At 40.1% G+C, this 25,668-nt stretch overlaps 2 protein-coding genes and 1 non-coding gene across 7 annotated transcripts in view; 1 reads left to right on the top strand and 2 right to left on the bottom strand.

Annotated features, from left to right (window-relative positions):
• ktn1 (kinectin 1) overlaps nt 1-2,735 on the bottom strand; it is a 41,536-nt gene extending 38,801 nt beyond the window's left edge. For 3 of the 5 annotated variants that reach the window (XM_076299424.1, XM_076299422.1, XM_076299423.1), the window contains exon 1: nt 2,550-2,734. The gene's annotated coding sequence lies outside the window, so the exon portion shown is untranslated. Of the gene's footprint in view, nt 1-1,960; nt 2,516-2,549 lie in introns of those variants that run through there. The other 2 variants (XM_076299419.1, XM_076299420.1) reach the window with 2 other exon arrangements.
• Nucleotides 2,736-4,680: 1,945 nt separating this feature from the next.
• msh4 (mutS homolog 4) lies at nt 4,681-25,155 on the bottom strand. The gene is made up of 21 exons (XM_076299791.1): nt 24,954-25,155; nt 24,547-24,651; nt 24,167-24,333; nt 23,793-23,903; nt 21,428-21,543; nt 20,543-20,716; nt 20,286-20,415; nt 18,513-18,555; nt 17,954-18,021; nt 17,366-17,440; nt 15,193-15,257; nt 14,231-14,400; nt 13,942-14,078; nt 12,907-13,010; nt 12,671-12,795; nt 12,127-12,327; nt 10,204-10,322; nt 9,743-9,871; nt 6,714-6,882; nt 6,340-6,428; nt 4,681-5,158 (listed from the first exon to the last, which is right to left on the bottom strand). The coding sequence occupies exons 1-21, from the start codon at nt 25,153-25,155 to the stop codon at nt 4,964-4,966; spliced, it is 2,694 nt and encodes an 897-aa protein (XP_076155906.1). The 3' UTR covers nt 4,681-4,963.
• LOC143139955 (U2 spliceosomal RNA) lies at nt 10,626-10,817 on the top strand. The gene has a single exon (XR_012990481.1). It is a non-coding gene; the product is annotated as a U2 spliceosomal RNA (small nuclear RNA).
• Nucleotides 25,156-25,668: the final 513 nt, after the last annotated feature.

Raw genomic sequence — 25,668 nt, 5'->3', positions numbered from 1 at the left:
GGAGACAAAATACAGGATCTCATTATTAACGTATAATCACTGGTCTCAAAATGACACTGGATCGATCATCTTAATCTATGGCAGATGCAACAGCGGGACCCACTCATGGTGTTTACTATGGGAAAACCAATATTAAAGGTGCTCTAAGCGATGCTGGGTAACATCACTTCTGTTGACTTTCAAACAAAACAGAGAGCTAGGTCGCTACTTCCTCCCCCTCCCTCCCGTGCTATTCCCGTGCAATTGAAACTCTCCTAAACGCACATCTCATCTGTGATTTGCTGGAACAGTTTGTTATGTTTTTATGGGCTAGGCTTGCCCAGGTTGTTTTTGTTGCCATTTTTGGAGCCTAGGCTGTCCATAGAGATCGCGTGTTTTTTACAGTGTATTCAGGACAGACAGCTAGCTAGTGTTTTAGCCTAAAAAACGTGTGGCATCGCTTAGAGCACCTTTAAAATGTCTTTTTTTTTTTTTTTTTTAAAGTACCTGTTTTGTGAGTCAGTCTAAATGATCAAATTAGTACCGACACTATAGACACAGGTTAAAAGTTGTTTAATATCGTTGAGAACATTGTGCATTTTGTGTGCAAGTCCATAAGCTGGGATACGTAAGTGGTCCCAATGCCATGGTGCCATTCGAAATACACGAAACACGTCATAAGCAATAGGGCGAAAACATCTGGATGCTCAATCCAGTGTTCTTTCTAGATCAGTGGTATCAATCACTGAGTATTGTTCAGGCACATTCCCATTGATATTGGACAATGCTTTTTCCCCCAGAGAACTTTAATCAATCATCAATAAGTAAATTGTCATGATCATCCAAAATGTTGCCATATATATCTTCACCTTTTAAGTTGTAGTCAGTGAGATTACGTAACAGATACATGATATTAGATATCCAATACAGATCTGACACAGTACCACATATAGATGTGTCACATACCGGATGTGACTCGATGTATTTTGGTCTTGCTTTGGTCTGTGCCAGACGTGTACTGTAATAACCTAAGTGAGTTTTCCAATTGATTGAACCTAACAATTCATTAAGTAGCCTTAGTTAAAATTTGCCATACGTTTCAGACTGGGAGTGGGACCTTCTAAACAGCGTCGTCAGAGATTTGCCCCAGTATTGCCAGAAAACCAACGCTATCCCCGGTGTGTTGCATATGACTATCAGCTTTGCAACAGCCATTTGCAACCCATTTTCAATATTTTGTAGGCTCACAACAGATATAATTTATAGGCTAAATTCAATGAAGTTCAAATTAATATTTTATCTTTAACAAATGGTTAAATCGTTGACAATATAACATAATTATTATTTCATAGGTCCTAGCATCATAGTATTGATCATTGCGAGCATCCGCTACCTACTGCTCGTCCCAATTTGAGAACCCCGCCTGGGCAATCACCACTGCAAGAACAGGGATGTGAACTGTAGTTCTGTTATCCAATATGCTGCTAGTGTGAGAACGTTTTTGTAAGACAAATAAATGCTTGATTTCCACGCAGTTCCACTGGATAAGAATGACAATCTGACTCAAGACATCGGGTCAACAAAGAGTGGGTCAAGACTACAGCCAAGTTCGCTTTAAGTATGCGCACGTCAACTTGACATACGTCTCATCATTGTGGTGGTCATCTCAGTCTCCTGGACTCCTCTCGAGTAAAAGGATACGTTGTGCTTATTGCTCTAACGTTACTAACTCTATTCATTTTTAATTACACGCAACCTTGAAAATGAGCAAAATATTTAGATTCCCACGAATATTTTATAGTAAACGCCTGGGTAAACTACATTTAATTCCCCAGTTATGCGTGTTAGGCCTTGTATTATAATATGGCTCTTGAATGAAACAGAGCTTTGAAATAATATACATCACTGCAATTTTATCATTATTCAGCAATCTAATTTAGCTTTACGAAACCCAACATACACTGATTTAGCTTATACTTACGAATACCGTCTGAGCTGCAACAGTCAAGTGTACCACCAGCCTTGCTAGCTTGTAAGGTTGCCTTAGCTTCCTAGCACCGGCATGCATTTCACTCATGTCTGACACACCAACCTAGAGGCATGGCGCTAGCTCACTGTGGTGTGCTGAACCGAGGGTCATGGGCCACGAAATGAATATTGAACTCTACTTTAAAATATTAACGTTAACAAACCACAATGACGTTACAATATGGAGTGCTAACATTTGTGGGCTAAGCAAGCTAACATGAGGCATAACTGGCTGGCTAATGTTAGCTGGCTTTAATCATATGTTCCACAATGACTGTCAGATTATTGAAGCGGTAACGTTAGGCTCTCACAAGGGCCTCACGTCAGATCGCCATCCCCATGCCTCTAATAATTTCCCACCTCTCAGGCACGCCAAAGCGCCGGCATAACCGGGGGTCAAGTGGCAGGCCCGCAAGTTTGCCGACTGATACTATAACTTACGATGCGCAAAACCAAGGATAGCTAACTAGCTAGCTCTGTCTACTGCTTTTCCGGCTGACCATTGCTATTCATATTACTGGAGAAGAAAACGTCTAGCACACCTGTAATGATTTCGCTGCTGCTATTGTAGATGAAATGAGGCTGCTCTGGTCTATTGTTGTGAATCGGGAACACTGATTCCTTCCCTGCTGCTGGGGCGCATATGTCCGTCCAATGAGGCAGTCAGGTGCGTCGTCGCTGCGCTTGGTAAATCGTTTCTCAGGACAGAGCGCACAATGCAAGGGTGGGAATGACACCCTCGGAAGGAGCATGGGCTCTCGCGATGAGAGGATTGGCTTCTAAAAGGCACAGCCTCGGCTCTGGGCGTTCGGTGCCATAGGTGAGCTCACTCTTACCAACCCCAAAACTCCCCTCCGAAAATGAGACCACCCGACAATCACAATCCTTGCTGTAAAATGAATCTAACACTGATAACAATGTACAAAGCCTATATAAGTAGTTGGGTCCTTGTATAACTCCAACAGTGTTTTTATAAATCCATTGTTCAAAAAGTGTTAAAATCAAACTAATATGTCCTGCTGGAAAACAAACGTGTGTATTTGCGCAGTTTTATGGCGTAGGTGATTTAATCTGGAGAAATTTGCCTAAAGAAGACACCAGACCAGAATGAAAATGTCAGATTTGGCATAGTCCTATTCTTAGCAATTATATCTAATGTGAGGCTCATGATAAATTTTGCGACAGCATCAAATGGAACAAAACGACCTTGTGTAATTAAAATTAAAAAATATCAGAAGATAATACAGTATCTAATGGAATGTCTTAGAAAATATAAATACAAAATAGATGTATAGATTCCAATAAGCAACTTTCACCTAAAGATTGGCCCCTTTAAATAAGGCTAAGTGTAAAAAAGTATTCATTTGTGTCTGGAAACAAAAGACTAACATTTCATGGGATTGTTTCCTGTCATTGCACCCTTATTACTGCAATAACATAAAAAGACTGTTTCTAGTTAGGACCCTATCTTACACCCGGCTCAACGTGGCACCAAGCGTGACGGAAGTCTTATTCATATCTAACACCCAAGTCAGTCAGTCATTTTCCGCCATGCGCTCCACTTTTATTGAACATTGCGCCCACGGGTGTGCCAATGGGGGAAAAAAAATAGGTGTGGTCAGGAGCATGATCCAAAAATCTTACACCCACTAATAATCATTATGCCACTGACCAAGAAAAACCTGGTGTATAGCGAAAACTGTATATAAAGCACAGCGGTGAAGATGAGATGTAAGCAGCCCAGCAATGAGTCCCAGAGGCAACAACTCATTTTCATGTTGAATATCCTTAAGATTTTATTCAATGATTCGAACATTATTGGGGTAAATTTAGCTTTTTTCATGCTACGTTTTCGATTGTAACCCCTTAACAGTCAATAGTGAAAGTAAATAACTGAGTGTAGAACTGTTGTGTCATTGCCTATGAGACCACGTGAATTTAGTTTCAGTTCAGTTTGCCTCAGAGTTCAAATAATAGGCGAGTGCACATGCATGTAAGCTATAATTTTGCTAGTCACACACAGGTTTTAGTGAAGCAAGTATTAGTGGAATCGTGCAAGCAGATTTCTTCAGATGCACTGAGTGACAAAATACCGACACACTGTTTGAAGTTGTACTGCTGGTTCTTAAAAGGAATGACAGATGTCACTTTCATTGGTTTAAAGGATGTTACGCCCAAAACACACCCAGGACTGATTAAGAAACATAAGAACAACCCTTTTGAACAATATGCCAGACGTCTGATCTCAAAATCACGCTGTTCATTTAGGGAATGTGGACTGGACACGCCCTAAAGGTATTTAAACTTTGCATCTCTGATCAGGTGTTTCAGACCCTTAGGGCCCTTATTGTTGGCTGTATGCCCTAAAGGCTTTTCTGTGATGTTTACAATAGGAGAGGTCAGCAATGCCTGACTATTTAGTGGACATGTGACAATATAGGAATGAGTCTGAGAATATGGAACGGATACAGAAGTAGCAACAGGCACTGAATTGGATGCTGTTGAACGGTTTGTTGTTGTTGTGTTGGTGTTATTATGACTCTATTTGTTTTTCAGATAAGACATGTATAAAGACAGCATTCAGAATGCCTGGGTGCAATGTCATCTTATCAGACATTGTGTGTGAGGTAATAATATCCCACACCACACTTCTTATATTTATGATGTTAATTGTCAAATTTTTGATTAAAATTGACATCTTCCTGGCATTCATTTCTGTGAGTATGTCGGTGTGAGAAATTGCACACAATCAGAAATCACATGTAGTCACTAATGCAATTTATAGAAATCTCTGAAAATAAATAATTTATTTACCTTCTTTTTTTTAAAGAATAAAAGGGATGAAGATGCGGGAATTTGTTTTGGTTTTACAAAAAGGATGTGGTACAATACTGTCCACATTTTGTTTCTTTGCTTTCTCAGACTCAGTCGCAGTCTTTCTCTCTCTCTTTCTCTCTCATTCTTCAGTATATATTACAGCAGTTTCTGAGGCTATTTGTAGCTCATCCTCATATTGTTTCTTGAGCCCCTGTACATAGAGTCGAAGGCTGTCTGGATCCAATTGAGAATTGCGTGCTGTCTGGATTAGACGCGTGGCAAGTTGGTAGACAGCTCGCTGACGAACAGTGTCAAGGTCACTGTGTTGTTTGGCCTAGGGAAGAGTTTGACAACATGCTTAATGATCATCAATCACTTGTCTCAAGATTACTTATTATGAAATAGAAGGAACAACAATCAGTATGCATATTAACAGGGACATTTAAGTAAAAAATATGGTGTAAAGACTGTAACAAGACCTTGAAAGAAGAGAGTCCTTTAAATGCATCCAAGTAAACGCAAATAAACATTTACATTTATTCATTTAGCAGACGCTTTTATCCAAAGCGACTTATTATGTCAATTATATTACAATGGCCACTGTCCCCGGAGCAAGTGCCTTGCTCAAGGGCACAATGGTGGAAGCAGGGTATTGAACCCACAACTTTTCAGGCTACTGCATGCTAGCCCAGCTCGGTATCCACTACACTACTACTGCATGCTAGCCCAGCTCCTTAGTCACTACACTACTACTGCATGCTAGCCCAGCTCCTTAGCCACTATACTACTACTGCATGCCCAGCTCCTTATCCACTACACTACTACTGCATGCTAGCCCAGCTAATTATCCACTACACTACTGCATGCTAGCCCAGCTCCTTATCCACTACACTACTACTGCATGCTAGCCCAGCTAATTATCCACTACACTACTGCATGCTAGCCCAGCTCCTTATCCACTACACTACTGCATGCTAGCCCAGCTCCTTATCCGCTGCACTACTACATGCTAGCCCAGCTCCTTATCCACTACACTACTACTGCATGCTAGCCCAGCTCCTGTGCCACTACACTACTACTGCATGCTAGCCCAGCTCCTTATCCACTACACTACTACTGCATGCTAGCCCAGCTCCTTAACCACTACTCTTCCACTGTCCCCATCCTCTCTCGTGCTGTCCAAGAGCAGGCTCCACAATATTAATGTGAATAAGAAAGCCTTTCATCAACGTCAATTTCTACCTCCCATGATGCTAATGTGTGTGTAGTTTATGCACAAAGATCTCATAAGTGGGGTGTGTGATCACAGGCTTCCTTCTCACAAAATTCAACAACGTTCCTAGTAGGAATATGTGGCCACTGACCCCTCATGTACAAAACGCAAGGGATGTGAATTACAGTTGCAGCAACAAATCATATGACCATTTGATACATATGACCGTATGTGTGAAAGATGGCATACACAAAATATGTATGTGACGTGTACTTAACAGTTTTAAGGTGAAATCAGCATACCCATAACTTCTGGTTCACTTTAGCAGCAATTGCTTTGGCTTGTTGAATTATGGTCCTTGGCAAAGCTGTCATTTCTGCTGCTCTAATACCTGTGACACATACAAAAGAGAGACATATAAAACAGAATCTAACATGTACAAGACAGGGCAGGTATTGAGCCCCCCACTTCATCATGCTCTGTGACAGTTTCATTCATCAAGATGATATGATTATTATTACGCCTATGAGACTATGTGTGTGCGTGTGTGTGTGTGTGTGTGTGTGTGTGTGTTTCTGTGTATGTGAGTGTGTGTGAGTGTGTGTATGTTTGTGTATGTGTGTGAGTGTGTGTGTGTGTCTGTACACGTGTGTGTACGTGTGTGTGTGTGTGTTACCATAGTTCCTCTCCTCAGACTGCCCGCGGCTGAGCAGGTAGGTGTACAGCACGCGCTCACTGCCCTCTGCATGGGTGTGCTGCACCTGCATGTGCTGGTTCTCCACATTCGGATACAGCGTCTGCAGTTGGCACAGTTCCAAGAAATGTGTGGCAAACAGGGTGAAAGCCTGCAATACATGAAGCCGCAAACTGTCAGCAAGCTGACTTTCAACATATTAATATAATAATGTTGGTCATTAATGTATTTCAACGTATTCATGTAATAATGTCGGCTATTAATGTATTTCAACGTATTAATGTATTAATGTCGGCTATTAATGTATTTCAACGTATTAATGTCGGTTGCTTTGCTTGTTTCCACTTCTCGTTCTCTCTTCCTTCGATCTTTCTTTTTCAAAGCCTTTTTTCATTTGCTCATATGTTGAGTAATATTTATTTGCCAGTGTACTCCTTCAGTTATGACACATATTTATTACTCATTCAATATTTATAATATATCAGTACTAGACATTCTGCATAGTGGTGTGTAATGTGAAGTGTTATTAAACTGCTGCTGGTCAACGGAGGGGAGCGGAGTTTTTTTTTGCTTCTTTTTTCCTTTACTATATATTTTGTTGTTTTGATGTTTCAATAATTGTTCAACAATAATTGTATACTGAACTTGAATATTAATAGATGATCTTTTTTTTTTTTTTTTTTTTTTTTAAAGTATATTTTTTTGGCCTTTTTATGCCTTTAATGATAGTGAAAGTGGAGTGTGACAGGAAGCGAATGGGAGAGAGAGCAGGGGTGGGATCCGGAAAGGACCACGGGGCGGGAATCGAACCCGGGTCGCCGGCGTACAGTGCAGGTGCCCCAGCCAGTTGCGCCACAACTGGGGCCAATAGATGATCTTTTAAAGAGGCCCTATGCAACAATTTTAGCAAAAATGACCTTAATTATGCAGGTTGAGAGTCGTTCTGATGGTTCTACAACACTTTTTGGGTCGTTTGGTGGGTGCTTCGTCTCCCCCTAGTGCTTCTACGCGGAAAAACCGAATATGCAACTTTCTGGTCACGGTCGGAACACATCCGGATGTAACTCGGCGGAAATACTCAAAAATGTAGTCAGATTTAGTCAGATTGTAGTTTCTAAGAAGACTGCAAAACGGACTCCGACTTGGCTTTGTTGCTGTTGAAATTGTAAGTAGCCTACCTTTGGGTGAACTTCGTTTTTGTAATGTGATTTTTGCTCGACCGTTTTATTGTGAGCCCTATGTGTTTAGCTTGGTTTATTGATGCTAGCTCGCTAGCTATTGGGGGTTTAGCGTAGCAGTCACTTGCTACCGAAGCTGCAGGGGGAGCTATGTCGTGAATAATGCGAGCCCAAATCAGGCGAAAACCCAGAAACAGCGAAGGAATAACCAGACCTGCATAGGGCTTCTTTAAGTCTCTGTGGGTGAACTATCCAAGTAAAGCGTAACTGATTTTTCTGATGTAATCTTATCAATCAGATGCAGGAACGTCTGTCTGTCTGTGTGTGTGTCTGTCTGTTATTCGCATATCTCTCGAACCGATGGTCCGATTGATTTCACACTTGAACTGTCTTGCTACGGGCACGAGTAAGTGCAGTGCCAAGTTTGACGTTGTTTGGATAAGTAATGCAAAATATATCGGTAAAAGAAGCACACGTTGGCTTTCTCCGCTCTACTGTAGCCACTCACCCTATCACACACCACACCGCTGAACCAGAGACAGAGAGCAGAGTTTTGACAGTACTGAACAGGGCACAGCACGGATTAAGATGCAAGATGTTTGGATGATTATCATGTCTGACATTAACAATAAAAATGCCCTGTATGCAGTTTGCTTCCATAAAATATTTCCTCAGATTTTCAACAACACGCCAACAAACACGGGTATGCACGTGTTCTATGCACGGGTCTATTCAAAATGACGTAAAAATGATGTGCAATTAACTGACACTTCGAATAGCCCAGGCTACTTTGGACTTGAGACTTTGAATAAACAAATGACAATTCTGACTGCAAGGTCCCAAATTTAAATGAGCGATAGGATAATAGTGCTTAATTTAACGTTTCAGAATGCCCGTATAAGTGACATAAGCGACGTCACTTATGCTACCAAAGACCGTTTTTGAGTCATATCGTTGCAAATCTCATATGATAATGCATTTTTCTATAAAATGGTTTGTCTTCTATATATCATTAAGTTATTCAATAGGCTAAACATATAGCCTTACATCAAAGCTTTAGGCTTATGTCATTTCGATCAGCTACAGACAACAAGTGGCAGACAGAGCGTGATATCACTTATAGGCTACCAGAGATTGTGGAGATACGTCATCGTTGCAAATTTCAAATGATGATGCATCATTCCACAAAATGGTTTGTCTTCTCTATCAGGAAGTTATTCAATAAGCTTAACAATAAACATATAGCCTTAACTCAAAACAGCTGTTTAGCTGGATTATGTAATTTTGATCTGTAAAAATGTCACAGTGAAATTAGGACATAGTGGGCTACACAATTATTGGCATCCAAATAAATTACTTTCAGTATCAACTGAACAAATCCAGTGAAAATATAAATAAATGTATATGGCATGACACAAACGCTGTATTGTAATTTCACCTATTTTTAAATTTAATGCCATTTTGGTCCTAAAATCCTCCTTGAATCCACACTTCTGCTTGGATCAGAATAAGGCAACATTTGCTATATCCCTTATGTCCCCAAAGTGAGTGTTTGCAAAAGAAAGCAAATACTGACCGACTGACAGACTGATTACCACGTAATGGACACAATAGAGCTCAAAGGAAAACTAAGGCAATTTTTCACATAGACCTCTGTTTGTTGAGGTCACTGAGTACTGTCAGTACGGAAAAAAAAAAAAAACTACTGTATGCTACCTAGCTCGAGTTGCTGCAGTCAGCAGCTAGAGTAGCAATGCAGCTACAGTGCTACACTCTGGGGGCATGATTTTAAAACCTTTAGTGTTCAATGCAATTAATCTTTGAGACTGGTACCTTCATGTTCAGCAGGAATTCACAGATCGCATGACAGATTCCAACACCTTCCTCTGCACTAGTGCCCCGCCCCAACTCATCAATAATGATGAGCGAACGATGACTCACGTTGTGGATTATATATGCAACCTGAAAGCACATGCAATTGAAAAGACTGAAAAATGTAATAACAGATAGCTTACAGATAGCATACAGTGACAATTTCAATCATATGGATTCATGAGAATAATGAAGGAAGTGGTCAGAAATGGGGAACAAACTAAAAATGTTAAACCACAGCTGTCTCATCGGAAGACTAATGCCAGATAGCCTATACCCTTTGAATGTACTGGCCATTTTCCAATTCATGCAATTGTCTTATACTAAAACTAAAATAGGCCTACCCGTCAAGCGAAGTAACTACATCAAATTAATATTCTTTTCATTTAATAATATGGTATTTACCATTTTTTTCAACATACCTCTTTCATCTCCACCATAAATGTGGAAGAGTTTGTCTCAAGATCGTCATCAACTCCAATTCTTGTGAAGATCTGGTCCGCAATGCGAAATGAAGCATACTCTGCAGGTACAAATGACCCTAAAAGAAACACGCACACACATTACATGCATTATACACGCATACATTACACGCACACACATTCATACATTATATACAAATTAATGATCAATTATGAATATTCTTATGGGGAAAATTGTGTGTTAGTGGTTTTAAAAGCAGCACTAAACAAGATTTGCTCTCGAGGTCCCTAAAATAAACAAACCAAACATGCGTCTTTTGCAACAAAGTATGAACATAACTCCGATATAATATAGAGGGAATGCACCAACAGCAGTCAGCAGTTCAATATGGTGGGCCACATGTATCATTCTTTTTGTACAAATCGCTTCTTGGCCTTTTGGGTAAGATCAAATGTAGGATATGTTCTTATCAGTTTAATATCTGATACGTCCTCTACCCGAGGACCATATATTAAACTGATTTTTGGAACAGGGAGACGGAGAAGGGGCTTACTCCGTCCGCTCCATGCATCGACCCCGGTATTGCAGTGACTCCAGGAACGGTGCACATCACTGCTCCGGGTTAGTGTGTGCTTCACTTCACTGTGTGTTCACTGTATGCTCTGTGTGTTCACTAATTCACAGATGGGATAAATGCGAGACCAAATTCCTTGTATACGCAAGTATACTTGGCCGAGAAACCTCATTTACATTTACAACTTAGATCTTAGATCTATGCACAATTGTTAATCTGTGTATTTCACCATGTTTTCACTTAAAGAGAAACTATGCAGTTTTGGCAATTTCTTCGCTATTTTCTCGCAGGTTTCTCTGCCGAGCTTCCCCCTACAGCTTCAGAGTATATATTTTACGACATTCCTCAATCGGTCAGTCTTCCGTTTCCTCTTTCCCTGTTCCTCCAACAACGGTTTACTTGCTTTCTGTTTCTTTTCGCTGGCTCTGCCATGACGAATGTCTGAGAAACTCCATCGCTACCTTGTTCTAGCCGGTGCCTGGCGTGTATGTGTGTAGCGCAGTAAAGCAATTCGTTACATCGTGAGGCTGCGAGACTTTATGTCTCTAAGTCGGGCGGCCCCGCCAGCCCAAAGTTGCAAGGCTGGTTTTTCTGCTCAAAGACGCTAGGGGGAAACGAGACTGCCACCATTCGCCCAAAATAACTCCGAAGCTGTGAAGTTAAGGTAAATTAAGCTAAACAAACTGCATAGTTCCCTTTTAATCAATAAATAACAGATAATAGGTAGATAATAGATGCTCATTTGATTAAGGACTGACAATTTTCAGATGTGATAATAATTGTACATAAAATATACATCTATAGATAAAATCAAGTCTCTCTATGGATGAGTATTTTTCAGGCACACCTATAGGCAGTCCCTTCTCATCTTTGCTTTGCTTTGAGTCGCTGCAGCTTGTCCATTTATCCTCCCATTGCCCCCTCAGCTTACTGCTGTGTCTCTAAAATATTAAAAAGCCTAATGGCTTATTTTGGAGTCCAACCATACTGTATATGGAGTATTGCCATTGGAAAGTGCACCCATTGTACAAGATCAGGGAGAGCACTGTGTTTTCATGTACTGCCGTTTCTCTACCTTACTCAATCTACCCCTTTGTTTATGCATATGTACACACAATCTATGTATCCTAAACACTTCCCTTATTGGCCTTATGTCGATGGGGCACCCTCTTTAGCTGGGATCTGCTCCAGGTTCCTGTTAAAGGAATGTATCTTTCTGCCTACTTGAGTGGGTTTAAGATGAGACAGAAGTTCTGAATTGCATAGATTATTTCATACAAACCTTTACTTATTATAATAGCACTAAACATTCACACACACAATTACTTAGTAAAAATTAAGCACTAACCGAGCTGAGCCATAATCTGGCAGAGAGCTACTTGCTTCAAGTAAGTGGATTTGCCACTCATGTTGGGGCCTGTGAGGATGATGAAGTTGCTGCCCTCAGAGATGTAGCTGTTATTGGAGACAGGCTGCTGTCCAGCAATATGCTCCAGAATAGGGTGGCGGCCATGCTTGATAGCAAGAGTGTCAGTAAACTCAGGGCGCACTAGAAGTGGGTTTTTGTTACAGAGTATACAATTAACATCGATACAAACCATTACAACATATACAAGCATTTGCAACTTTAAATTAGAAAAGAATATGTTTATCTACCAGTATTTTTGAAAGGCATGTCTAAATACACATACATGTGGTAAATGTATGTGTATTTTGCACTTTCAAGGTGCAAAAACTATTGTAATTAGCTAAAGAAACTCCACCTTGTCCTTAATGTTCGTATAATAAGACCCATATCAGCTGTTTGCTTTCAATATTAAACAATAAACAATATTGCCATTCCATTGTTTTCTTCTATGAAGTGTATACAGAGGTTTTGCGAGGACACATACCGTACTTAGAGACTGTGCACGCATTAGCTAGAGACAGCAGCATGTCCAGCATGGACACGGCATCAGACAGCTTGTACAAGCAGTGAATGTGATCAGTCACAACAGTCAACAACTTACACACCACCCTAAGAGAAAGAGAAAGTAAAATACAAAACAAAAAAACATGAAAAATCTCTTGAGGAGAGTTACATAAGACATTAGCTGTGTGGTACTCTTATTACTGGTATGATACTCACACATAAGACATATGGTAGATCTCACGTAAGGCCTCATCACAGCGATCGTTCATTCGTATCAGATCTGCTGTTGTGAAGCTATAGTTGCTCTTGTACTTTGTAACCTGTCATTGTTGCATAAAATGGAGGCTTGTGATCCAACTATGGGTGACTTAATTTTCCATGTCACTACACAAAAGTGATAAGATCAGAGTTCCTGAATGGTCTGAAGGTGTACTGATCATTAAGCATAGGATAAAGGAGTAGTGAAAATATACAATTTATTCACGCCAGGATGGGCAGGTACTGCAGGTAGGTATTGGGTTTTTTTGGGGTTTTAGGTGATTTGGGTGACCCTCCCCCCATCCCCTTGTTTTGAATACAATGGAAATTGAACAATCTCTCAAAATTCTGATCAGTCATTGGTCAATTAATTAATCTCCACCATGGACTCTATGCGGGACACTGGGCAATCAACTTCCTGTTTGCACTGTACACAGTAGGCTATGACAGAAAATTACAGATTACTAGCCTGTCAGTTTTAATATAGTAGGCTATTTCTTATTGAACAACATAGCTAAAGTTATCTAACCAGTTCAGTAACATCAGTAGGCTATGACAGAAAATGACAGATTACTAGCCTGTCAGTTTTAATATAGTAGGCTATTTCTTATTGAACAACACAGCTAAAGTTATCTAACCAGTTCAGTAACATCAGTAGGCTATGACAGGAGGAGGAGTTGTGCATGCTGGAGGAGAAGTCGTGCATAGAGCCTATTTGTTCTATTGTGCCAAGTGACTCGCAGTCTCTTCTCTTTTTTATTAATTTTACTACAGAGCAGTCAAAGTATGATTAATATGGTGCTAATATATGTTCTTTTAAAAATGTATGGGTAGTTTGAAAAGGAAAACTATATTGCTCTGTCACAACAGAAAGTTATAGTTGGCAGAAAAGACAGTGACAATTGTGTCGGGGCTAATTTGAGTCGGCCCAGATATGTTAAACAAACATATTTGTATGGATGGCCTTAATTAGCAATTGAGTAATAGTCTGACCTTTATGAACTCTGTGGGCATCTGTCCTCCTGGCAAAGCCACACCCTCCAGCCTCATCTGGATGTAGAATCCTCGGGCTGTGCTGAAGCTGGTCCGCAGGGGCAGGCTGTACTTCTCTCCCACCTGATCCACTAATCCTGTGCATTAATAACAAATACATCTGAATTAACACCATCGGAATTAATTTGTAAACGGTTTACTACTGTTAAATGGTGGTCATTTTAATTATTATTATTCTTTCTTTTTACAAACATTTAATACAACTGCTTAAAAAAAAGTTAAAAATCACCTGCGATGTCATCAACAATTTCAGTGTATGCTCTTCGGGCAATATCCAAGAATTCATTAATGTTAGGCCGTACAGCATAGCACTTTTGTGTGCGCATGTTCAGACTGCCATTCATGTAGTTGACATCATCATTGATCACTGTCTTGATCTGCTCCAGAATGAGTTCAAATCTGAGACATTAAAAACAGGGTGATGTGAGTGAAGTTACCTCTTATATTAATTTATTTGTACATCAGTGATTAAGTATTTTTGTTTAACCCCCTCATACTACTGAAAGAAGGATTTGTTCAATGTGCTTGAGTGAAATGTGCGCTTTGCATTTAAATATAGAAAGAGACTCTAAATCTAAAAAAACATTTGTACATTTATCTTCATGTGCCATTGAGGGAGTAAGATGATACAGATATGGGGCCCTATTTTAATGATCTAAAACGTATGGTGTGTCAAAATCCACTTTCACTAATTTGACGGAAAAATAAATGATCAGACACCAGGTGCAGGGTTCAAAAGGGTTGTACTTACGTTAATTAATCATAACAAACAGAATATGCCTCTCAGAATATGTGTCTGTAGCCCAAGTTTTATTTTGTGAATTTGTATTTCTCCTTCTCAAAAAACCAACCAAGATAGCAAATCAGTGGGGAGCACATGGTGAGGAATCCATAAATATACGGCAACAAGATCACTATTTCTAAACTGTTTCCTCAAGAGTGATTTTTGCAAATAATGATGCTCTATGATAAAAGATCTGATATTAGATAACTTAATATTTGATATTGTCAGCTTCCTAAAATAATGGCATAATTCTTTTTCAATTCAATTCAATTCAATTTTTGGTTAACTTTTTTGTGTTTTCTGAAAAACCTATTTTAGTTAAAATTTGATATGATAATGATATTCTTCATACAGTATGACATTGTTAAAAATTTGAAGTTGAGATAAAATCACACATGCCCTCTCACCTGTTATCTTCCAGCATAGTAGAATAAGCAGTGAGCAGTGCTGTTTTGCAGTTCTTTAGGACCGCCTGTTCAAATCATTAACATTTATATATTTAACACGTCAGATGCCACATACAGTAATATGCAATACACACACTGCAAAAAATAAAATCTAACCAAATGTTATTAATCTTATATTAAGATCAGAAAATCTATTTGGTGTTGTTTTTTAGTATAAAGAAGAGACTTACCTACCTTATCTTACCTCTCTCAGATGATAATTTTAACTTCATTTAATAAGAGTTTGACTTATTTTAAGGAGTCTTATCAAGACAAATTTGTTTAACGCACTGGCAGCGAAATTCAGGATTGAAACGTCTTAAAATTAGATTAGTGATTTCACGCGTAAGTCTCTGTATGAAAACAATAACAACTAGATTTTTTGATCTTGATATGAGATTCATACAACTTGGTTAGATTTTATTAGATGAGCAGTTTTTGCAGTGTATGCATTAGCAAAGTTAGGTATGAAGCACTGCATGGAAATTCACCACAACATTTTTACTCTATAGAAGCTGGAACAACTGCTGCTAATGTTAATCAACATTAACATATTCAGACAGATTTAGGGCCCTTATCTAAGTGGCAAAATCGTAAAAAAAAAATAAAGGGCAAAATCTCTTTGCCAATTTAATACCATGAGCAAAATCCTAAACCTAAACATTGGTGGATCAGCTCAATGCTTCCAAACGGCACACAATAGCTTTAGTTATTACACGGCTCTTCACAAGGCAAGTAGAACGCTCCATTGACTTGAATGGGATTTCCCAAAGTTCTAGCTGTCATTATTTTTGAGGAAAGGACCTCTGATAAAAATGATGACCGCTGTCAATGGCAACGGAGTTTGTGCTTCTAATTCAGGTCTTTCATATCACTACGCAAGGACTGGAACTTCATTTAAAAGTGAAAGCAGACGCTTGATCAGCTGTGTTCTAAAGAATGTTTGATTCAATCAGCGTGTGTTGTTGCGAGCAGCAAATGCCACGATGAACGGTAACAAATAGGCTAGGCTATGTAGGCTAAAGTGATGTCAAAGTCATATCATATTATTTCGTTTTGGCAAGTAGCCGTGTAATAAGCGGGATAATGTATAGAACGCCGGTCATTATTGGGAAAATAAGTCCCGACAGGGCGAACCGAACCCCAACGCGCAGCGGAGGGGTCTTGTTCCGCCTTGAAGGGACTTATTTTCCCAATAATGACCGGCGTTCTATACATTATCCCTTACTTCATGCATGAGACACTGTGCTCTTTAAGGGACTTTGCACTTTGACTTTGCTCATCATTTATTGCAACTCCATTCTCTCTGGCATCACTTCTCACACCCTCCATAGACTCCAAATGGTTCAAAACTCTGCTGCTCACCTCCTCACCCACACCTGGTCCTGTGAACACATCACTCCTGTCCTCTTCGCTCTCCACTGGCTCCCCATCAAACAATGCATCACCTTCAAAATACTCCTCCTGACTTTTAAAGCCCTCCATCACCTGGCCCCGTCCTACCTGTCCGATCTCCTCACCCTCAATCGACCCTCCCGTGCCCTTCGATCCTCCTCCACACTCACTCTGATCACCAAACCATCAAGACTCACAACCTTCGGCGACAGAGCCTTCTCCTCAGCAGCACCCCGACTCTGGAACTCACTCCCCCAATCTGTCCGTGACTCCCTCTCACTTTCAACATTCAAATCCCGTTTAAAAACAAGCCTACGACCTCCCCTACCCACAACCATAACCTGTGACTGTTATTGTTCATGTCTTGTCCTCGATGTCTGTATTATTATTATTCATTCCTCATTCCATTACTGCTCTTGTCTTTGATGTATGTACCATTATGATTTACTTTTTAATCATTAATTCATTGCTGCTCTTGTGTGTGTTTGTGTGTCTGTGTGTGTCTGTGCGTGTGTGTGTGTGTGTGTGTGTGGTACTGTTGTCCTTCTCTGTTTCCCAATTCTGTAAGTGACTTTGGGTCTTTGAAAAGCGCTACACAAATAAAATGAATTATTATTATTATTATTATTATTTAAATTAGGGCCCTTAGACATATGTAAATACAGTGTCTGTATCTGTGCACAAATCATATTTAACAGCATTCAGCAGTGTCTGTATCTGCACAAGTTGGCCCTCTTACCCTCAGAGGTGGTACTAGTTCCAGGGTGTGTTTTAACTGAATTACATGGGTGATCTTGGCCTCAGCTACCTGGACCTAAAACAGGACACAACATCAACCTACATCATTACATACATTAACACATTAATTACACATTAACGTGGAGAACCTCGTACAAAGACATTTCAACAATTCATAGGATCCTGCTGACGTTTTCCCTAAAAAGTTGTTTCATAGGCCCCAGCTTTGGCGCAACTGGCTGGGGCACCTGCACGCCGGCGACCCGGGTTCGATTCCCGCCCCGTGGTCCTTTCCGGATCCCACCCCGACTCTCTCTCCCATTCGCTTCCTGTCAATGTCCACTGTACTATCATTAAAGGCATAAAAAGCCCCAAAAAATATTGGTTATGGGTACCATCATTTTTGCCATTTTCCATTTTCATTTGTTTTATCATCTAAAATATTCTGTGATGCATGCAAGTCATTACATCATGAGGCTGTAGACCCAACTCCCACCACCATCCAAATTGTGTATAGCTTCACATAAAAGCATCATACCTAAACAATAAATAGTGTATAGAAGCTCACACCTCAACTCCAGCACCTTACCGTCTCCTGTTTTGGAATCTGGATGAGGACAGACAGCAGCTGATCTATATCCAGAAAATGTGAGATGGCTGCGAAAAGACAGAATTGTATTAGGTAGTTGCACAATCACAGTGCATAGAAAATAAATGTCCTGTCATCTGAATTACTACATTTGCAAGCACTACATTGGCTTTTGCGGAGCAGGGAGTCATATGTTATTGTTCCCACTATGTGTTCAATAACTTCCTCTACTATGCTTTGGCAGATGAAGTCAAACAATCCTCCAGCATTTCTTCTGCATCTCACAAATGAAATCTTAGATTTGTCTATCCATAATTCTTTTTTAAGTTACAGTGATTTTAACACAGCTAAGAGGCTGAAAAGTTGTAGCACCTACCATAACATTTGACGATAGATATGTCATTGAAGATAGTGTTAGCATGGAAAACTACACATGTAATCATCTGAACTAATAACAATAACATTGCCTCAACTAAAACAATAATATTGCTCCAAGTAGGACTGTTTTGTACAGCCAAAATCTAAGAGAGTTCAAGTCTTCACAAACAGGGCATCTTACCATTTTTCAGGCCAAAAAAGAGCTCCTCGTCTTCTAGGAATTCCTGCAGAGGATAAAGCAACAAGAGTAAGAGTGTTTAATATTGTCCACAATCGAGTCCGAGAAAAAAAAAACAGATCCTAAGTGACACATTAGTAAGTTTAGTACACAGGTTTTAGGTTTTTGTAGAACCATGTTCATTAAATTATGTCTTTCCCAGTCATTAAAATACCATTCATGACAAGGAATGAAACAACAGAGAAACACCACAGAATGCCACAGAAGGTCTTTTAAAAAAAAAAAAACAGTAGCCGTCAAATGGTATAACTCTTCCCATTACTGCAGTATAGGGTTTTACATTTTCTTTCTTTTCCATCTGGAAAAACCCTTTGCTCTTTCTCTCAGATAACGCTGAACCTCAATCACAGCAACATGGAAAACATAACCCATCATCCCTGTTCCAAAAAAATCCACCAATCACAGTTAAACCACTACAGGCCTGTAGCTCTGACCTCCAGCATAATGAAATGCCTTGAGAATCTGGTCCAAAACATCCCGTCCAACATTTCTCACCATTCCTGGATCTCTTTCAGTTTGCATACAGGAAAAGGAGGGGCACAGAGGATGCAGTGGTCTCTCTCCTACACAGCCTACTACAACACCTGTACACAGCCTACTGCAACACCTGGACACAGCATACTACAACACCTGGACACAGCATACTACAAGACAGTGTTTCCCATACATTGACTTATTTGTGCAGGCCCACCACAATATCAACATTGACCACCTCAAAATGATTTTCCAGGTTGTACTAAATTGTGCTTAAATCTGGTTAGCATCATAGCCACGCTGTGCTAATTTGTTAAAAACTGTTGCATTCAAGTTAATTCTGCAAGCCAACCACCACAAATGGAATTCAGTTCTCTGGGAAACACTGTACAAGACCTTGACAGCCACAGACACCATGTCACACACGTCTTCAGAGATTTCAGCTCAATACCATCCAGTGGCATCAGGTAATCAATGAACTATGAAATCGTCCAAGTCCCATCACTGCTAATCCACTGGATCCATCATTTCCTCTCTAGCAGACCACAATCAGTGAGGGTCATCTACAACCCGATTTTCGCAAAAGTTGGGATGCAAAAAACAATGTTAGGATTTACAAATCATGTCAGCCCTATATTTAATATAGAGAATAGCCGCACAGCGATTTCAGTGATTTTGTGTCAACAATTCCCGGGGTGCACGAAACTTGTTGAGCACGTAGCCTCACAAGGATGACACGGAACCCACCCCCCCGACTTCACCCCCGAAATTCTGTGAATTTACACATAAATTAATTTATTGTATGGCCCCCCATGAACAGAATTCCACGAAACTTGGCATCCATTCAGAGGGTGTCAGAATGATCCTACACCTCCAATTTTGTGCAGTTTTGACCCTGTCAGCCAGAGATACCTGCGATTACAACACCTAATTTTTGTTTTTTCATTTTTAACTAGGTGGCGCTATACATGTACTGCGATGCAATATGTAAGCTCCTATTTGGTATACACTTCTTGGGCTTCCATGGCTATGTGATATTCCTCACGGCCATGACTGTGCACCGCTGTGGGCAGGTCTTTGGGACCATATTGTGATGTTTCACATTCCTGGACACCAAACGGTTTTTGCTGCACAACCACTTTTAGCTGCACTGCTTGGACCCCTAATTAATGAACCTTCAGATGGTACATGATGTGATTTCTCGTGGATGAGATAAGAACTATAATAAATAGGCTGTCAGACCTGTAAGGTGTCTAGACGGATATTGATGGTATCCACATCCACGAGAGGCTCCAGAATGTTGGATCGAAGTCGTCGCTCCCCTCCTGGTGTTTTAGTGTAGTTCAGCACACCCAGCAAACAATGGTTGCTCCTTAACATAAAGACAGACATCTTAAGACATGTTCATATCTGCTGGCGTTGTTGGTGTTGAAGGCATTAGGCAGTTGCTAGTGTTAGTTTTAAACAAAAAAGCAATCACACTTCAAGATGCAACCAACCGGTGATCTCTGTTGTTGACCACCAACTCCAGGTTGCTGGCAGAGGCTGAGTCTATCATAGCTGTCTGGTCGCTGCCTTGGAAACTCACTTTTAGGGATCGTGGGGCATAAATGGAATTTTGAACGAATTCAAAGTACTTAAGAAGAGCAGCCGATGCAGCAAGACAGTAGTATCTTGGAAAGATAAGATACAAATTACATAAACATTACACATTACATTAAATCAGCAAAGTTTAGATTTAAATACTCAGTTTTTCATTGACTACTCCCTCAAAGAAAAACTGAGATGACTTGTCCAAAGAAACTACTTAACTCTCAGCTAATAAATTTATATATTAACAGAGCCCTTTTTCTGCCAAGCATAATAGTTTCAATTTCACATGTCTCATGGCGCTTTACAGAGTGTTAGACAATCAGAGAAAAGAAAAGAAAAGAAAAGAAGGCCCATGGGTAACAGGGGCGAGGAAATTAGTTTCCAAATAGTTGACCAAAATCCAGGTCACAGTGATATATGACTGATGTGAGTAAATATCACACATCAATTAGAGGAGAAATTGCATACATGCTGGCAACCAGACGCCTGCAAAAACACCACACCTTTACCCACAGCATATTATTTTTACAGACGTCGGCATGGACTCCATAACTTGACTACCTGACTAGTCATAATAGCATAATATCCACCATTCGCTTGTTCTGGCCTTGGTGTTTACAACTTTGACCAACCCTATGTGGCTACGCAGTGCTGGCAGCGTAATAAAATTGTGCTACTTGTCTGATGGATCCAAAAAGTTAAAAACTCTGAAAAATGTGTGTGTGTGTGTGTGTGTGTGTGTGTGTGTGTGTGTGTGTGTGTGTGTGTCCGGTCTAGACAGGGTAACTTACTTAGTTTGAACTTCCATGAAAACTGTGCTTATTTCTGGAGCACTAAGTTGCTGGATGTACTCAAAACCTTTTCTCTCATTGAAATATTTTCTCTGTACGGTGGTAAGAGTCACATTCTGGACAACAGTGGAGACAAAATCGATCAAGAAGTATTTTTGACAATGTTTTTAATCTCTTACTGTACACACAGCCGCCAACTTTTTACCGGAAGTAATTCATTTTCAACGAAAGCTGGCTTCTCTCGGCAGCGAGAAGCTGCAACTCCGTCAGCATCGCGAATTGGGAGTTTTGAACAACCAGAGCGTCAAGCAGTAATATAAGTTGAAACTTTATGGGAATGAGCTATGACGCGGTTCAGACCTACCCTGGAAATCCAGAGTTCTCGCAAGAGCACAATTTGAATTTGCTCAGCGAGTCACTCTGGCAATCTGTAATGTTGCTCATTACCCATGCCATTGGAGCCAAGCTGCACCAATCACATCGGTGTTTCTGATATAGGCAGGCCAGAGGCGAGCTAAACAGACGACGACAGCCCTGCTACGTCAAAGTCCGAAATCAGTCAGCAAACATTGGTCGTGGTGTTATCCAATAGAGTGCAACAGTCCCGCCCCTTCTCAGAGAGAGCTTAGTTTCCGGAAGTAAGTTTCCCATTCATTTCTCCCATCTACATCTGGAAAAATCCGTATAAAGAGTTTTAGACCATGCCTTAGGCTAACCAGCTACGACATGTCTTATAATCATACAACATATAATTTCGAGCAAAAACACATTAACGAAAAAAGGCAAAGGTACAAGACTGTGTACATATTTTAATTTCCGAGCGAAGGAACTACTCATCCCATGAGCTTTTTCAAACTAACATATTTCGAACATTTGCAGCCTAACGATGGTTTAACATGCTTCTATTTTAATCTCACACAAGAAAATGACTAACTTCATACCGTTTCCATTGAGTAAATTCAACTTTCAAGTTGAGAAAAACAACTTGTAATCCAGTTGTCAATGGAGAAATTGTATTGAATTCTTACTTCCGGAATCAGCATTGGGCGGGACTGTTGCGGTCTATTGCGTGCAGTGATATTTTCAAATGCATGCTTGGTGCCGCCCCTCGAGTTGGGCCATTTTCATTACTCATAGCCAGACCCTAATTCTTTCTAGATTTGGGTCTGGATTTCCAGGCTAGTTCAGACCGCCAACCAATTCAAAATGAGGTGTACACAGTTGAGAATACAAAACCTATGTTCAGTTCATTCAAAACATCTGTTCCATTTAGTGTTTGTACTAATGAAAATGAGAGGCCAAGTTAGTGTTTAGAAAAATGTAATACTTGTTCAAGGTCTATATGAGTGATATAGAGAATCAATCAAATTAACATGGTGTCCGAAGTGTTTTTTATAGGCTGAATAATGTTACATGACATTACTATTATGAATAGTAGCGATATACTGGCTATACTTTCCAAGGTATAGTAGTTGCCAGATGCTCTCAATGACCATCATTCAAAATTGAGACAAGCCCAATTTCATATTTGTATTGCTTCTTGATAAAGTAATGTTTAATATCAAATTAAGTTAATTTGTGTAGGGGTACGTTATCCCAACAATTCTTTTAAAATGTAACATATAACTGAACATTTCAGCAGGCCTCTGGAATACCTAGGTTCAAGCATCCAAAACGGGACTGCCAGAGCGTGTTTTGCAGCTGAAGTCGGTGGCGGTGTGTACATACAGTTACAATGACCATATCATTTAAAGCAACACTGTGCAACAATTGGCCACTTTTTCAGATATGGTTTATCATGCAACTACTTTTGGTATCATCTACAAATGATTTTTGATGGTATATGGTCATGTGAAGGACAGATAAACACTTGTCATTCCTACCAGCCATCCTGGATATGCACCGCAAAAAAGAAAGAAAGCATTTCATAGTACAACATTGACAACAAGCTTCTAGAAGTGTGTCAATAAGACTCTTGGTGATATTTGCAAGGTTTTGCATGCTAGGTCGCTACTAGCTCACCAGTTTTAGGGCCCTATCATGACATTCTAAAGTGCATTGTCACTTGTCAAATCCCGGCGCAGTGAGCTGCCTGCATCACGGCGGCGCTCGGGGAGCAGTGAGGGGTTAGGTGCCTTGCTCAAGGACACTTCAGCCGTGCCTACTGGTCGGGGTTCGAACCGGCAACCCTCCGGTTACAGGTCCGAAGTGCTAACCAGTAGGCCACGGCTGCCCCAAATACAGCCCTTAGAGTTAAACTTGCAAAGTGCTTTAATCCTGATAAAAATCTAAATATAAAATCATATGTCAGGTATGAGGGTAATTAAGCATGGTTGTGTTTGTGTAGAGGAGCAGCTGTATATACCTGAAAGTTTTCTGTGATTAGGTTATAGAGCTTTGTGCCCTTGCCCTTTTCACTGACTGTGTCTGGCATCAAAATCTCCAAAGGCATCAAGATGTGGAGTTTGGTTACCACCTGTAATAGAAAGGCAGCGAGGAATGCAAATATCAATGGTTTTATCCTTTATCTTTTAGGGTTATATGATGGAACATTAAATTAATTAACAGCTCTAATGTCAGTTGCATGGATGGAGTATATCCGCACTTGTGAAGCCCAGTGTGCTGCTAACCATTTGCACAAAATTTTATCAGTAGCAGCAATGAACATGTAAAAATGAATGCATTGTAATATGATGAAATTCATTCACTTATAAATATAGGTTTTACTTATGAACACACCTTTGCATAGGTACCAGTGTCTGCAAACTGTGATAGTATAAGTTCCGGACATTTCAGGTTAATGCTTGCCATGCCAATTTCACCCCTGGCCAACCCCCGCCCTTCCACCACAGCAACTATCACTGACACAGCATTGGTTGATGTTGCAGAGGAGCCAGTTGTCACTGCTATGAGACAAATAAACAAGAGAAAATTACTCAGAGAAAGCCAAAGCAAGAACCATATTTTCACACCAACATGAAGAAGCAGTAACAGCACAGACTCAGAGGATGCAAATATTACCAAGGCAATTCCAAGGTGCAACACATTTATCTGCTAACTCATTTTGGAAAGATTTTGCAAATATGTTTGATAGGAGCTTAATAAACAAATAAGCTTACTTGTGTGGTCTGTCTGAGGCGTGGACGCTCTTGGTGTTCTTTTCAACCTTGGAGTCCTTGAAATTCGGTTGAAAGATCTGAAACTATTGTTCAACTGACCAGATGCTGTTACAAAGAAACATTGTTTACTGACTGCTCATTATCTAAAACTTTGACAGTAATTCACCTGAAGGTCAATTGTGAACAATAATTTTATGTGCAACTTTTTCACTCTTCACATTTCACTGCCCCAAAAATTTCAAAAAGTGCATATCCGTATGTTAATGACAGAGCTGAATCTAACATTATACAGTCAATGGGGGTTATGTCTGTCAAAAATTGCTCAGGTAGGTGGCGGCGAACTTTGAAGCACAAGTTAGCTGTGATGCTAACTAAAGTTAGCTAAGCAAGCAGTAAAAACTACTTACTGTTATTTGCGTCTGTCTGTGGAGTGTCTGCCTCTGATGTTGAAAGAGGACATGACCTCTTGGCGTATGGGCCAAGAAGGTATGGAGTTGACTGTCCTTCAGAAGAAAGAAATGAACTTGATGGTCCAGTTGATTTTACATTGAAATGGGTAATGTTAGCATTACTTGCAGCGCTAAGGCTGTTCTCTGATGTTGCGGCCATATCTTCTTTTTTTTCTAAAACCGGGATCTAATGTTGAATACTTGTAAATAAACAAAACTAAGCGATGACACCTGTTTCTCTCAGGTTAAACTATTAAAGTTCGCAATGTCTGATTAACCTTATTCCATAACGTTAACTCAAAAGTCAGATCTGACTAATAATCACTTCTGTGGTAGACAATTCTGTCGCGCGCAACTTGCGCTAGGTAGGCTACTGTGCGTCTAGACCAAGCGGCAACATTCTAATTTGAACAATGAAGCCTACCCGGAAATGCGAAAAATTGCAATACATCGAAAATCCGCTAGGGGCAGGTCCCAAAAGGGAGCAAATGTCCATAGACCCCCATGTTAAAATGTCCGTTTTCACAGCATAAATTCATGCTTTTACAGGTTGGTCCCATGGACTTTTATTGTATTTGTTGGTAGTTCCCGAATGCCTGACAACTGTGAGGGGGGTGAATTTTTTTCTAACTCGTTAGTTTAGATCGCATTTAGATATTAAATGTATGAATAA

Source organism: Alosa pseudoharengus, unplaced genomic scaffold, assembly GCF_046254945.1.
Source record: "Alosa pseudoharengus isolate Yale_2024_CS ecotype anadromous, Long Island Sound unplaced genomic scaffold, YU_APseudo_1.1 YU_APseudo_1.1_scf_22, whole genome shotgun sequence".
In the NCBI taxonomy this organism is placed as follows: domain Eukaryota; kingdom Metazoa; phylum Chordata; class Actinopteri; order Clupeiformes; family Clupeidae; genus Alosa; species Alosa pseudoharengus.
This window is presented reverse-complemented; position numbering and strand designations above follow the sequence as displayed.

Coding starts and splice junctions, on each gene's coding strand:
- msh4 (XM_076299791.1), bottom strand. CDS start 25,155: ATGGCCGCAACATCAGAGAACAGCCTTAGCGCTGCAAGTAATGCTAAC. Junction 23,904..24,166: donor ACACTGGTACCTATGCAAAG/GTGTGTTCATAA, acceptor TTTCTATTACAG/GTGGTAACCAAACTCCACAT. Junction 14,401..15,192: donor ACTATGCTGGAAGATAACAG/GTGAGAGGGCAT, acceptor TTAATGTCTCAG/ATTTGAACTCATTCTGGAGC.